This window comes from Trypanosoma brucei, chromosome 10, assembly GCF_000002445.2.
Source record: "Trypanosoma brucei brucei TREU927 chromosome 10, whole genome shotgun sequence".
In the NCBI taxonomy this organism is placed as follows: domain Eukaryota; phylum Euglenozoa; class Kinetoplastea; order Trypanosomatida; family Trypanosomatidae; genus Trypanosoma; species Trypanosoma brucei.
In genome coordinates, this window is record NC_007283.1 from 2,278,350 (window position 1) to 2,292,150 (window position 13,801).

The window sequence follows — 13,801 nt, forward strand, 5'->3', positions numbered from 1 at the left end:
TAACACATCAAAACGAAATCGAAGGGTGTGGACAAAGCAGAAAAAGAAAAAAAGATAGGACAGAAGTGAGGAAAAAGTTTGGGAAACGTAACTGTTTTTTTTCTTTACTCTGTCGCGAAGAGAATGGCCAAAAGTTTCCTCAAGTGGACTGGAGGCCTTGTAATCGCCGGTGGCGTTTACGCCAAAATAAAATACAAGTCCGCTTACGAAGCTGTGCATCTTGATGAGGCGGCAACGGTGCGAGCGTTTTCTACCTTCTCTATTGACAACCGCAGGGAGTTTTACGACGTTGCCGTTGTTGGTGGTGGCATCGTCGGGGTGGCGACGGCGCGTGAAATAAAGCAGAGATTCCCCAGTAAACGAGTTATAATGCTTGAGAAAGAGGCAGATGTCGCTTTGCATCAATCAAGTCACAACAGTGGTGTGGTGCATGCGGGTATGTACTACAAGCAAAATTCACTCATGGCACGCCTTTGCCCGCGGGGACACGATTTAATAATGGAGTACTGCCGGAAGAATAAGTTGCCTCTCGATCGAGTAGGGAAGCTTATAGTTGCTGTAAAGGAGACCGAAATACCTGCAGTTGAGAATCTCTACAAGCAAGGGGTCGAAAATGGTGTGCGGGATCTCAAGATGCTGAGGGGTGAGGAGGAAATAAAGCGCGTTGAACCTAATGTTCGAGGCTTGTGCGCTCTTTACTCCCCAGATACCGCCATCACCGATTTCAGTGCGGTAGCACGCCACATGTTGAAGGAATTGTTAGCTGACCGCCAACGCGGCTTCGTGGCTCAGTTCTGCTACGAGGCACTCGACTTCGTTGGTGTGTCAATCCAAAGCAGTGAAGGAAGCAAAGTAACTACTCCACAAGAAATGGTTCTTATTCGTGGACGAGAGGGTGGCCAACTCGGTCCCGAGAAAACCGTCATGGCCAAGAATGTTGTGATGTGTTGCGGTCTCTCCAATGACTTGCTTGCCCAGCGTTCTGGAACCCCACTAAGTCACATCGGCAGAAAAGTGAAGCAAACTTTTAGCTTTCGGGGGCGTTACTACCAACTGCGACCAGAGGCCCGCAAACTTGTTTCCATGAATGTGTACCCTGCACCTGAAGAATGGAAAGGAATCAGTGTGGGGGTGCATTTTACTCCAACGGTCGATGAGCGCCGTGGTCGACAGGTGATCATAGGCCCTGGATCATCGGTAGCCACGCATCGCTACGGATATTCACCGTATTGCTTCGACGCCGACTATTGTTTTAAATCGTTCTTCAGCAAAGGTGGATGGGTAAGCCTTGTCTCCAACATTGGCACAGTTTTTCGAATGTTTGTGCTGGACACAAACCGACAGGCCTTCCTACGTGAGGCGCAGAAACTTATACCCTCGCTGCAGGATAGCGATATGGAGGAAAGTTTCTGCGGAGTAATGGGTGTTGCCGTTACACCAGACGGCAAAATGGAAAATGACCTCGCCATGGAATTTTCCCGTCCCCGTGTTGTGGTTCCTGCCGTTCTAAAACCTGGAAAAGTGGTGGAGTTGGTTCCCAAGTCTGACGTTGCAAGTGACGGATCTGCGGTGAATGACAGGCCCCTCATGCTCAACGTCCGGAATGCACCAAGTCCCGCCGCTACGGCTTCTATGGCAATAGCGGAGGCCATTGTTGATGCATCTGCTGAACAATTCCGCTGGTAGGGTGAAATTTTCGATCAATTTTGGAGGGGGGGATTCGCTTTACTCAAACCCAAGTGTGTGTGTGTGTGTGTGTGTGTGTGTCTGATAATGTCGATTCAAAACGGGTTAGTACATGTGCAAATACGATGACAAGACAATCACAGTTGAGTTCGTCCGGTTTTGCACAAGAGGAAGAAATTTAGTCCGTTCTCGTTATACTTTCTTTCAATGCCATATTCCGTATCCACCTTCGTTTGTTGGCTTATTGTTCTGCGTAGTGCAAGTGCGAAATGTTAACGGGAACACGACGGGCGTTCTGACTTGTGAGCGTTGTATGTTGCATATGTGGTAGGAAGGGTTTGCTTTCGATCATCATATCATCTTTAAAAAAAAAAAACGAAGAGGTACGAGTCAACTAGTAACGCGCAATTTATCTTTTTTTTTACTTGTTGTAGTTTTTTCCCCTACGTGTCCATTGTAGTGACGCGAAGATCCCCACTTCCCGCATGTATCTTTTTTTTATTCCTTTTGAACAGTGCCATCTCGGGAGACGAATCGTCTGTGCATAATGTTTTTATGCTGACTTACTTCAAGAAAGTTAGTTGAGGGACTCTGTGTCTGTGTCTGTGTGTGTGTGTGTTGTGTGTGTTGCTATCTTGATGTACCAACTACTTCCCTGAAGTAAGTTCCTATCCCTCTCACTTCTGCTCCCGAGAAATTGGATTGAATGGTTTTTCTGTGGGGGATTGTCCGGTAATCATGCGCTTGCGCCAAGGCGGATGTTACTGGTACATTACATTCTTCTATGCATATTTTTCTTGTTATTTTTTTTTAAATTTGTGATCGGTCCCCCGAAATTCCCTTGGGAATGCCTCACATTTTACTATATACGCATATTTATGTAATTGTTTCTCTTACGTTCTTGCTGCTAACATGTTTTTCCATTTAATTTTTTTCCTTTCCTTTTGTTTTTATTTTATCGAAAGCCCCTCCCCTACTCCCGCTCCCCCGTCGGGATGTCGCGCTTTCCTCACTCCAATGTTGGGTTGGTGATTGGACTGGTGAGTCTCTTGCTGCAATTGCATCGGGTGATGGTCATCACTGAGGCCGCGGCGATTAATTCCTTCACAGTCATTTTGGTTAATGACCGCAATTCGGCGGCCCTACGTGAAGCACCTACCGGAACAACTATGCAAATACCCCCATATGTTGTACGCCTTTCAGCTGATTGGACAGTCATTGAAAACCCTCAGTGGAATGAAGTGTCATCAGAGGAGAATGACTCGGAAGGGAGGTTATTGCATTGCCGTCTGCCGCTGCCACAGGATGAGAACACAGTGCAGACGCAAGTGAAACATTACATACAACTTCAAGAGCACCGCACCGCCGTGAGAATTTGGCATTGGCTGGAAGGTATGATGAATCGAGATGGTTGTATCTTTGGTGACGGCGAAGGACCCATAACGGGGGTATCCGAGTGGTACCTATTCTGTGTGAGGGGCGCAGTTCGAAAGGTGAATAAAACTACGGTAGCTGTTCTTTACGGAAATCGAACTTCCCAAAAGTTGCAGCAAACTGTCAGAAGGTTGGTTCACCGGGCACGGTGGAGCAGTCAAGGAAGTGAAAGATCTAAAAGTTTTAAACGCTGGACTTCCCGCATAGGCGAGTACAAGGCTAATGTAACGTGGCCCCGGTGGAATGTGGAGCGACAGTTGTGGGAGTTAATTTACCCTACGAGACGAGAGTGCCGTGCTTGGGAAGCAGATGCCGCTGCATTCGGTGAATCCCCGGAGAGGTACATCCGAAATGAAAGCCACCGGTGGAGCGACAGTCGGTCTTTTACATTACCGAGGAATAAGGAGGTGTGGGAGACTGTTGTGCGCTTATACTGCCAGCAAAACCAGGGTGACAGGCACGTGTTGGATTGGAGTATAACGGAGGTACTCCAAACGTGTACGCACGAGGTGTTATTGCGGTCGCCAGCAGTATGCGAATGGAGCCAGGTCCTGCAAAACTTTCATGTTAATCCCATTCCCTGTATTCCAATTTAGTGGGGCCTTGAAGGGTGGCGCATCCGGCAATTGTCACTGATCGTATGTACTAACATCGAGGTTGGTGGTGGTTGGTCGTTGTTAAGTGCTTGTTTTTGTATACGTATATATACATATATTTGTGTGTTAGTGCGTCTACGCGCATGCTGATGGACCTGCTGCTGAGTTTGCAAGCTGTGATCACCGTTTTGTGGGTTCGTGCCCATTCCCCTTCGTGGCTTTGTGCGCTTCGTTTTACAACGCTTTTGGAAGGTGAAATGGTGAGAGGGTCCGTGCATTTTCCCCACCCCTTTTCATGCACATTTAATTCCAGGCCACTGGCCGCATCACATATTCCGCATCCTCTACTCTCATGACAACCAGTTCCGTGCCCTATTTTCTTTTATACGGAAGATAAGGTTGCTTTTGCATCCCATCTCATAGGTGGGTAGCCGCTGTATATTTTTCTCTCGGCCGTGCTAGGCTGGTAAGGTACACAGTATGCCAGTGGATGCGCCCTTACAGAAGTTTAGACCTCGTTGCGCCCAACGCTTGGCTGAAATTCTTAAGCCTGACGCCCTCGACGAAGAGACACGACGGCAAATATTACGCAACGTGTGCGCGGATGCGGCAGTGACTACAAATGACGGCGGTTGTAGCGTGGTGTCAGAGGAAGTAAAGCTTGGCGGAAGCTCCGGTACTGGAGGGAACTTCTCGACCATGCTGCGTGATCGTGTTGCAACCGCAAATAGTGAACTCGTCACCGCAATGACAAAGCGGTTAAAGATGTTGGAGGCACAGCAACAAGCCTACCGCCTGGAACTTAAGGAAAAGACAGAAAAACTCAACCGCATGCAGACGGAGTGTGAAGCAGAAAAATCAAGGCGCGAGGAAGCGGAAACGCTTGTGGTAGAGTTGTTCAGCGATAAAGAGGAATTGGAGAAACAAATAATGGAAATGAAGGAATTCCTTGCTGATTATGGTCTTCAGTGGGTGGGTAATGCTGAGGGTGAAAGCGGTGGCGGATCATCCAGAACACCTAAGGAACGCGCCAAAAAATCACCTGCTACTCTTGCAGCAGAGACCTCGCCAATCCCCAATAGGGAAATGAAGCGGTTCGATCTGTACGCTGGAGATTACACCAGCGAGGCCCCGTCCCCAAGGCCTGAAAGTTCCTCACTGGCAGCCGCTGAGTCCCGCAGTACAAATATGTCTCCGGCGAGAGGGGAGTGTTCCCTCCCCGTTTCTATGGAAATTCTACAGAAAAATGCTCGAATACTGTCAGATCATGTTGGTTTCAAGGAGGTTGCCACCAACGGGAAACGAGGCGCTATAAAGGATCGCGATGTTGTGCAGATTGTTGTGTATAAAGATGGGATTTGCGTCAACAGTGGGCCCTTTAGGCCTTTTGGCTGGCCGCTTTGTGATGCCGTGTTGAACGATATCGCCGAAGGCTATTATCCATACGAATTCAAGCAGCGCTATCCTGACGGGTTTCCCATTGAGATAGTTGATCAAACTTCGGTATGTTGCACTGCAGTAGGCACTCGACCGAAAAACGACAAGGTGCAAGGCACCGAACGTATGCGGGAAGGTGGCTACCAACCGGTGTCACGTGAGGAATTTCTAAAAAGACTACCGACCACACGAATTACTGCGGGAGGTCGGATTGTTGATGTACAGGGAGAGATAGCGAAAATAATTGGATGTGACAAGGGAGGCCCAAGCGGTAGCGCGGAACCTGATGATGCTTCGCTTATGAGGCATGTAACCGCATCGGAACAAAAGAAAAGGGGGAACGTAAGCAAAAGTGATGGGGAGTGTGGTGCACCAGTTGCTACTGGTACGGAGACCCCCAACAATCGTTGCAATAATACGCGGTTGCAGCTTATTGAAGGATTAGTAGCCGTGCAACTGCGGTTTCCATGTGGAAAGAGGTTAGTCTTGAATCTCTCACCAGAGGACACCATTGGGGACTTGCGACGCGAGGTGCGATTAGCCATGCCCTCATTCACAACCGAATATAAAATTTGTCTTCCCTTTCCAGCTAAGACGCTGGGTGATGACAGCAAGACGCTGGCTGAATTGGGTCTTTTGGGAACATGCACCCTCATGATACAGCCACCAAGGGAAACAAAGTCATAGAGTTCACCTTACGTGCAAGGATTCGTGGATCCCTGGTTTGGCTGCTAGAAATTGGTTGGCGTTGCTTCATCGGTGGTAACTTCCACACACACACACCCACCTCTTTCTTCCTCCCTCTGGTTGTATTACGTTGGTAAAGTGATTGGTTGGCGTTGCGTTGCGTATGCGTTGGGAGGCTTTCTTTTTTCTTCCTCCCTCCCACCACCTTCAAAAGAAAAAGAGGTTTCACCTGCACTCAAGCATACTTGTATCTACCTACATGTGAAGAAAGTCAACACTCCAATGGGTGGCGCTGGGGCCTGTCAGCATCGTATGCCATCATGTAAGTCACTGCTCTCTTCCCTTCGTTTTTAATATTAAATGTTTTCTAATTCATCTTCTTCTTCTACTTTGGGGCGTCTGTTGTATCATTGAGCGCACGTGGCTGTTCCTCATTTCCGTGGTCCTGTTTGTGTGACTTGTTACAATCACGGAAAGTTACGGGTGGAGCATCTATGTTTTTTCTAACCCGCTTCAAACTGGGTATGGCGGACGTCACGGCAGCCATCGGCTCCGGAAAATGCGGGGAAGTATTGCGGAAGTTGAATGAAAAGAAAGCAGTGCGTGAGCGGGAAGAGAACATAGATTATCGTCGTGCCCTTTGCTTTTTAGCGAACTCACAGGATGTCTTCCACGCGCGGCAAGCACTCTTGGAGGAGTTGCGTCACTTTCCGAACAACACTGCGGCTCGCACGCTGTTGCTTGAAGTGAACGAAACTGTTCGTCCGCTACTCATGCCACCCAAAGAGCTGCTGAAAAGTGAACCTCTCTTTGGTCTCTTGTGTGATGCGCTGCTGGATCACACGATGCTTACGTGGACGCGCCTGTACAGTTTGTATCGATTGTCCAAGGAAGTATGTAGCAAAGAGGGTGAAGGAGGCGCTCTGATGGAGTGCGGGGTTTCGGGTGGAGGCTCGGTGGTGTTGCTCGCCGTTGTGGCTGCTCATTATTCCAAGAAACCGCGCAAAATCTACGCGCTTGACACTTTCAGTGGGATGCCGGAGCCAACTACGCATGACAACTTGGAGGAAGATGGTAATCTTAAGCCAGCAGAATCAACATCATGGGGAAGTGGCACGTGCAGCGCAACTGTGGAGAACGTTCGTCAACTAGCCAAGAACTTTGACGTGGAGGAAGGTTTAGTTGTTATTCCTGGATTATTCCATGAAACGATGCCTAAGACGCTGAGGGAGATTAGTGACGAGGGCATTTCCATGTTGCATGTGGATGCGGACTGGTACGAGTCCACGAGGTGCGCACTGGAACTTGCATGGCCCATGGTAAAACAAGGGGGAATGGTACAAGTGGATGATTATCACTATTGGCTTGGCTGTCGTAAGGCAGTGGATGAGTTTGCACAGCGGGAAGAGAGTGAGCATAGGCCTTTACCGATACTTCAAAACGTTGATGGAAATGCTGTGTACTTTACAAAGCCGTAGCGTTGGATCGAGGGTGAGGAAGGTCGGACTTTGTACATTTTGTTTCATCACATGCGAAAGGACCCGCAGCGTCGTGGGGCGGGGGTAGAGCAAAGGGTCGTACGGTTGTCGCTTATCGTTGTTTGCATTTATCTCCGCACAACCAATATGCCGATAAGTTTTACTAAGTGCTTCAGTCCGCGTCTCATGTTTTGCGTCTTTTCTGTAACTCCTTCACCACTGCCCGCTTTATAGAAACATATTAGTGAATAACGATGGGGGAGAACCGTCGACCCTCGCGTTGGAGCTCGGAGCGCTACACAAACCTTTTTGTTCCTAATTACATCCCTCCTGAACTGATGTTGTATGACGAGGGTCAGTTTCTTCGAGCCTTTCTTCTTCGTGTCCTTTCCATCGACCTGAATCGCCTCATCGAAACGAAGCGGTGCGGTGACTATTTCATTAATATTCCTTTGGTACCAGAGTACAACAGCGAAGGGCAGCGCACGAACACGCCGGATGAGCTCGTTGCTGAAAAGCGGTTGAAGGTGATGGATGAACTGACAAACCTCCTGCGCCAGCACTCGGAACTTGAACTTAATGCAAAAACCCAAAAGGAAGTCGTGCGCAAACGTTACTTCACACAGGAGGAAATGGACAATGGTGCATATGGTGCTATTTTGGGTGCCCGCGGTATGGTTCATCAGGAGTTGGAGCGGCTGACCAAATGCAAGATTGTACTGGCTGGCCGTGGTATCACAAACGCACTGAAGGATACCAGTGCTAACGCTGCCCGTGTTGCTCTCGAGGATCCCCATGCCCGTATCACAGCTCCAAATGAGCAGGCGCTTCAGCACGCGATGGAGCGCATTGAGTGGATTCTTTCTGATGATCCTGAGGCACTAGAGTTCCGTGAGAACAACAGAAAACGCATGGCGCAGATTGAAGGGCGCTATGACCCGCGCACTTGGGTTTCTCTAGCAGAAAGGAACGCAAAGAACCCACGGCGTATGGGGGAAAAACGGGAGCGGGAGGAGGAGGCAAAGGAAGAACTCGATGCGGATTTGCAGGAGTTTCTGGACGAGTTGTAGCTGGTGGGAGATGTGGCGACAGAATAAAACTGAAACATTTGCTGACACCATGTTTTCGGTGTTGGGGCGGAGCAACGTGTCTATCCTGTGGATATTGACTCGCTTATTGTACAGCAGTAGCAGACTCGTGCCACGCTGTCTAACTTCACCGGTGAAAGCGGTACCGCAGGAATAACCTGACACTGTGATAGACAGAAATACCCGTTCGTTCTCTTCCTGTCATCTGCCTTCGTTGACCTTTTTTTTTCGCATTTTTTTCTTTGTATTTAAGTGTTGACGACAGCAACAGGTGGGTTCTAATTTGTTATGTCAGAGAAGGAAGGAAAAGTAATACCCGAAACAAATGGCATGAAGAGACCCCGATTTGATCCAGTGAAGCTTGGTCTACCGGAAGAGTTTACCTTAACTGACTACACACGGCTTAAGGGTTGCAGTTGCAAGGTGCCACAACCAGAACTTCTAGCACTTCTGCAAAGTGTTTCCACTACACCCGGACGGAGGGATGTTGGAATGGATTGCAGCATTGTGAAACTGCAGCACAAGGATGAGACCGGGAAACCGCTGTATATGGTATCGACAACCGATTTCTTTTTCCCCAGTGTTGAAGACCCCTACTTACAAGGCCAAATTGGGGCGGCGAATGTTCTGTCTGATCTATACAGCACAGGAATCGACCGCTGCGATACCGTTTTGATGTTACTAGCTGCCAGTACCGACATGGATAAGACGGAGCGTGAGGTGTGCACGCAGGAAATGATGAAGGGATTTGTGGATCACGTAAGGCTAGCGGGATCTGATGTTACAGGTGGGCAAACTGTGATGAATCCGTGGCCCCTCATTGGTGGCATTGCGACGAGCGTTGTTGCAGAGTCTCAAATGATCCGTCCAACAGGGCTGCAACCCGGTGATATTTTAGTTTTGACGAAACCTTTAGGATGCCAAATCGCTGTTAATCTTAAGCAGTGGCTGCGCCGCCCGTCTCCGATCTTTGAAGAGCAGATTCAAGGAAAGATGGACTCGGAGGAGATTGAAGAACTATATAACGCTGCTGCAGATGGGATGAAGCGTCTTAACCGCATGGCGGCAGCGCTGATGCATTCGCACGGTGCCCATGGTGCAACAGATGTGACAGGTTTCGGTATTCTTGGCCACGCGAAAAACCTTGGAAGTGCACAGAAGGCTGATGTGTGTTTAGTACTTGATTCCCTTCCAATGTACAGGGGGGCCGTGAAGGCGTCGAAGCTCATGGGGGACAAATATCGCTTATTTGAGGGTTATGCAGCTGAGACCAGTGGAGGGTTACTTGTGGCGTTCGGAACGAGGGAAGAAGCGGAGGGATATATCCGTGAACTGTACGAAACTGATGGGGAGCCGGCGTGGGTGGTTGGCCGAGTGGTGCGTAGAGAGGGGAGTGCCCCGTACGCGCTACTACAGAAAGACTATAAAATTATTGAGGTGGGAGCGAAGGTAAATGATAAGATTATTTAATTGATTTGCTGGGGGAATGGAGCTGCGGTAAACTCAAGTTATTGTGTGTTCTACTGTAGGAAAGGCTGAACGTCTCCACGAAACGATCTGGACGGGGAAGGCACGGTAGCTTGGAACTCACGTTGCGTACAGGGTTTGTGTGTGCTTTCGTGGGTGCCACAGTTGGGGGTAGCTTTCCCTTTTTCCTCAGTAAGGCATTTCTTACCGTGTTCGCATATGGGTGTGTGACCGTGGGCAAGTACCAACCAAACTTCGATACGTAATTCTTCGGTTACCGCTGCATGGCTCGACCATTGTCCTTCGTTGTTGTTCATATCTCTACTTGCCCTTTTTTTTTCGCTTTTAAATGCTTTCTGTGCCACCAGCTACTGTTACGGTGGCTTTGACACAGCAGTTGTCTATGGAAAGCGATCGGTAATTCACCTCGAAACAGCTGCATTTCTGAGACATTAGATGAGGCGGTGTGTAGCTTATGTCCAGTTGAAAGTGGGTAAGATCACACCGTCGTTGTGGTGTGTTACAATACATCACACTCGACGCTCAGTAGCACTTCCAGACCCACACTCAATTCTCACATCACCCGCAGGGCTTTTTGCTCTCATGAGCGGAAGAGGAAGCACTTCGTACGACAATACAAGCTGTCCGAAAGGCGTAAAGATGTCGGGGGGCCGAAGAAGAAGAAGAACAGAACACGGTAATGGAGACGGAGATGGGGATAAGTCCTCCGCAGGGAAGGGTGCTTTCTTTAACCGGGATGCTCTGTCCCTGGCGGTTCTCATTCTTCTGTTGGCCGTCACTTGGGAAGCCCTCGTTTCCCAAAAGCACATCTTCATCAACAAGCTAAAAGAGTGGGTATTCCTTACTCTCGAAGTGCGCTCCTCCCGTGAGGAGTACGCAATGATCATGGATTGGATGGGGCAACAACCTCAGGGTAAAAGGGCACGCAACATATCGTTGATGCCTATTTCGGTTATGAAGGAATCATCTAATGAAAACGAGAATGAAGCCATGAGAGGCTGCAGCGAGGATGAGTGCAGCAGTTGTGGCTTCGTGCCGGGTTTTGGTAGCCACTACATGAAATTTGAAGGTACCCGTCTGTGGATCACCCGCTCCATCGACACTACCAAGCAGTACCGTTCATCACCTCACATGGACAGGGAGGACGAAGTGTTGCGGTTAGTATTTTTTACTCGTGACCGTGATGTTGCCCGCAGGTTCATGGAGAAGGTACGTTTGTCGTGGGAGGAGCGGTCGAGAGATACGGTTCGCGTGTACCTTCCCGGTGGTTGGGGAAACCGTTGGGAGTTTCTTTCGCGGCGGCTGAGGCGGCCGCTCTCCACATTGCATTTGCCGGAAAGCACAACTACCATTGTTGATGATGCGAAATTCTTTTTGTCCTCTAGGGATCTGTACATGTCACTGGGCGTTCCCTGGCGCAGGGGATACCTCTTTGAAGGGGCTCCTGGGACGGGGAAGACAAGTTTTATCCTTGCCTTAGCGAGTGAACTTTCCCTTCCCGTCTATCTCCTGTCATTGCAGTCGAAGGAACTTGATGATTCTACGCTTATAAAGTTGGTCAACTCCGTTCCACCCAGAAGTTTGCTTGTCGTAGAGGATTTGGAAGCGGCCATCAAGTCGCAAGTGGTTAGAGGCGAAGACATCTCCTCCGCGAATGTTGTTTTCAATACAGAGGTAGGCGGGGGCAGGGACTCTGGTGTTTCGTTGAGTGCCTTGCTGAACGCCATTGACGGGATCGCGAGCAGTGAGGGAAGGATTTTGGTTATAACGACGAATGAAACAATGCGCCTCCCGGCACCTCAGGCACTTCTAAGGCCCGGGAGGATCGACCGGCGAGTCTGCTTCGGTCCTTTAGACGCCACCATCATGCAGGAGATGCAGCATTCCTTCCTGCATTTGGTTAAACCATTCTGTGCTGATCGCGAAGGTAGTCGCGTAACACTTGAGGATTGCGGTGTCGGCGCTTTGGGAACAACCCCGGCAGAACTGCAGAATCAATTTCTTGCCGCTATTTACAGAAAATGTCGTCGATGAGTTTGTGTAGTTTTTCAAATGCGTCAAGACGCCGCCGGTAGTGCAACACACTCCCTCCCCCCAAAACGGTTTGATTTGCTCCTGTTTTGAAAAGCGGGAGAAACAGTCATTAGCGGCACTTCTGGCGCACTGCACAGTTGTTCAACCCATTGCGTGTGGGGTGACTGACCACAAGTCGTATCGGTATAGTAGTGTGCAGGCGTTACCTTATCTCCTGTGCTCCGTTTGGTTAGTTCACTCTTTTCCATCTTTCTATTTATTTTTTTTGATATTGAAAACCGGTTGTTTATAGACTTGCTGCGAGGCCCTCGGAAAACTACCCACTACGTGGAGTAGACAACACATAAACACAAACGAGTCGCTTTTAGTATTAACAGTAAGAAGAGGGAGGAGGAAAAGAAGGCAACACCGTAATGTCTTCTTCAACGTGTGCCTTCAGTGCTAATCTGAGCGCTAACCGGAACGGAAATCTGCGCGTAGTCCACGGCCGCAGCAATCCGAAGCTTGCCGAAGGCATTTGCAAGGCTTTAGGTATCCCGATCACAGGTTGCCGCGTTGGCGCTTTCGCCAATGGCGAGATTAACTTGCAGGTCGTTGAGTCTATTCGCGGAGATGATATGTTTATAATTCAACCGACATGCGGAAATGGCAATATTAATGTGAACCAGGCGGTGATGGAGCTCCTACTCATGATCCACACACTGAAACTCAGTTCGGCCAGGCGAGTTATTGCCGTTATCCCCCACTATGGCTACGCGCGGCAAGACCGCAAACAGAGCGCTCGCGTTCCGATCAGTGCTTCTGCAGTTGCACGCATGATCACTGAACTCGGTGTTAATGGTGTTGTCACAATGGATCTTCACTGTGGACCAATTCAGGGCTTTTTCCATGGCTGCCCTGTCGCCGACCTCAGTGCAACTTCTGAGTTCGCCGCGTACGGTAAAAGCAAAATGTTTGATACAAAGGAGCTCGCCATTGTCGCTCCTGATGCCGGTGCCGTAAACCGAGCGCGACGCATGGGTGACCGCCTCGGCGCTCGCCGCATCGTAACAATCTTGAAGCGGCGAGTGGAGGCAAACGAGGTGGACAGCATGCAACTTGTCGGTGAGGTGAAGGGATGTACATGCATCATCGTGGATGACATGATCGACACCGCTGGCACACTTTGTAAGGCGGCACAGGTGCTGAAGGAACATGGTGCGAAAGAGGTTCACGCGTGGGCTACGCACGGTATTTTGACGGACCCCGCATGTGAGCGCATTAATGACTGCCCCGCACTCGTGGAAGTGGTGGTGACGGACAGTCTCCCACAGGATGAATCCCTACAGAAGTGTTCAAAGCTGAAAATCATTTCCATTGCCAAGCTTTTGGCAGAGGCAATTCAACGCATCCACTGCGAAGAGAGTCTCGAGCGCGTGGGTGACATGTCAGCACCAACGCCACATGACCAGGACCTTATCTCCGTGGATGCATTGGTTGAGGATAGTGATTGGTCAGCCGCTTTGCAACCTCACATAATTAAGCGAGCAACCGGTGCCACTCCATAAGGAAAAAAAAGGGCATCTCGGGATGCTGTGTGCGTTAAAGCCCCTTTCTCCTCGCACCGAGACCGCGACCGACAACGATCAACGAGAGCAAAAGGGAAGGCAGGATTAAGATGGCGATCGAAAGAAGGGAAAGGAGCGGGTCGCGATGATTTAATATATTAATATTAAAAAAAAAGTGTGTCAGAGCGTGGATCAGGCGGAGCGCGACGTGCTCAATCCGCGGATGGATAAAATGGAGGGAGTATGAGTAAAGGGGAGTGCACTGAAAAGAGTGATGGTGGGATACGGGAAGCGAAGGAGTAAAGAGGGAGGGGGGTCAAGGGCTG

The 13,801-nt window shown here is 49.6% G+C and overlaps 8 protein-coding genes across 8 annotated transcripts, besides 3 other annotated features; all 8 read left to right on the forward strand.

Annotated features, from left to right (window-relative positions):
* Positions 1-123: 123 nt before the first annotated feature.
* Positions 124-1,686, forward strand: Tb10.6k15.1040 (hypothetical protein, conserved; the record flags this gene model as incomplete). The annotated part of the gene is made up of 1 exon (XM_818066.1): positions 124-1,686. The coding sequence occupies one exon, from the start codon at positions 124-126 to the stop codon at positions 1,684-1,686; it is 1,563 nt and encodes a 520-aa protein (XP_823159.1).
* Positions 1,687-1,739: 53 nt separating this feature from the next.
* Positions 1,740-1,767: a microsatellite.
* Positions 1,768-2,278: 511 nt separating this feature from the next.
* Positions 2,279-2,314: a microsatellite.
* Positions 2,315-2,681: 367 nt separating this feature from the next.
* On the forward strand, positions 2,682-3,716 carry Tb10.6k15.1030 (hypothetical protein, conserved; the record flags this gene model as incomplete). The annotated part of the gene is made up of 1 exon (XM_818067.1): positions 2,682-3,716. The coding sequence occupies one exon, from the start codon at positions 2,682-2,684 to the stop codon at positions 3,714-3,716; it is 1,035 nt and encodes a 344-aa protein (XP_823160.1).
* A 480-nt stretch (positions 3,717-4,196) lies between these two features.
* Tb10.6k15.1020 (hypothetical protein, conserved) lies at positions 4,197-5,840 on the forward strand (the record flags this gene model as incomplete). The annotated part of the gene is made up of 1 exon (XM_818068.1): positions 4,197-5,840. One exon carries the CDS (start codon positions 4,197-4,199, stop codon positions 5,838-5,840), a length of 1,644 nt encoding a protein of 547 aa, XP_823161.1.
* Positions 5,841-6,334: 494 nt separating this feature from the next.
* Positions 6,335-7,318, forward strand: Tb10.6k15.1010 (hypothetical protein, conserved; the record flags this gene model as incomplete). Its single annotated transcript, XM_818069.1, has 1 exon — positions 6,335-7,318. The coding sequence occupies one exon, from the start codon at positions 6,335-6,337 to the stop codon at positions 7,316-7,318; it is 984 nt and encodes a 327-aa protein (XP_823162.1).
* Positions 7,319-7,572: 254 nt separating this feature from the next.
* Tb10.6k15.1000 (branch point binding protein, putative) lies at positions 7,573-8,388 on the forward strand (the record flags this gene model as incomplete). Its single annotated transcript, XM_818070.1, has 1 exon — positions 7,573-8,388. One exon carries the CDS (start codon positions 7,573-7,575, stop codon positions 8,386-8,388), a length of 816 nt encoding a protein of 271 aa, XP_823163.1.
* A 306-nt stretch (positions 8,389-8,694) lies between these two features.
* Tb10.6k15.0990 (selenophosphate synthetase, putative) lies at positions 8,695-9,876 on the forward strand (the record flags this gene model as incomplete). Its single annotated transcript, XM_818071.1, has 1 exon — positions 8,695-9,876. One exon carries the CDS (start codon positions 8,695-8,697, stop codon positions 9,874-9,876), a length of 1,182 nt encoding a protein of 393 aa, XP_823164.1.
* Positions 9,877-10,329: 453 nt separating this feature from the next.
* Tb10.6k15.0980 (ATP-dependent chaperone, putative) lies at positions 10,330-11,928 on the forward strand (the record flags this gene model as incomplete). Its single annotated transcript, XM_818072.1, has 1 exon — positions 10,330-11,928. The coding sequence occupies one exon, from the start codon at positions 10,330-10,332 to the stop codon at positions 11,926-11,928; it is 1,599 nt and encodes a 532-aa protein (XP_823165.1).
* A 413-nt stretch (positions 11,929-12,341) lies between these two features.
* Positions 12,342-13,475, forward strand: Tb10.6k15.0970 (phosphoribosylpyrophosphate synthetase, putative; the record flags this gene model as incomplete). Its single annotated transcript, XM_818073.1, has 1 exon — positions 12,342-13,475. The coding sequence occupies one exon, from the start codon at positions 12,342-12,344 to the stop codon at positions 13,473-13,475; it is 1,134 nt and encodes a 377-aa protein (XP_823166.1).
* A 148-nt stretch (positions 13,476-13,623) lies between these two features.
* Positions 13,624-13,650: a sequence feature (AT_rich).
* The last annotated feature ends 151 nt before the right edge of the window (positions 13,651-13,801 follow it).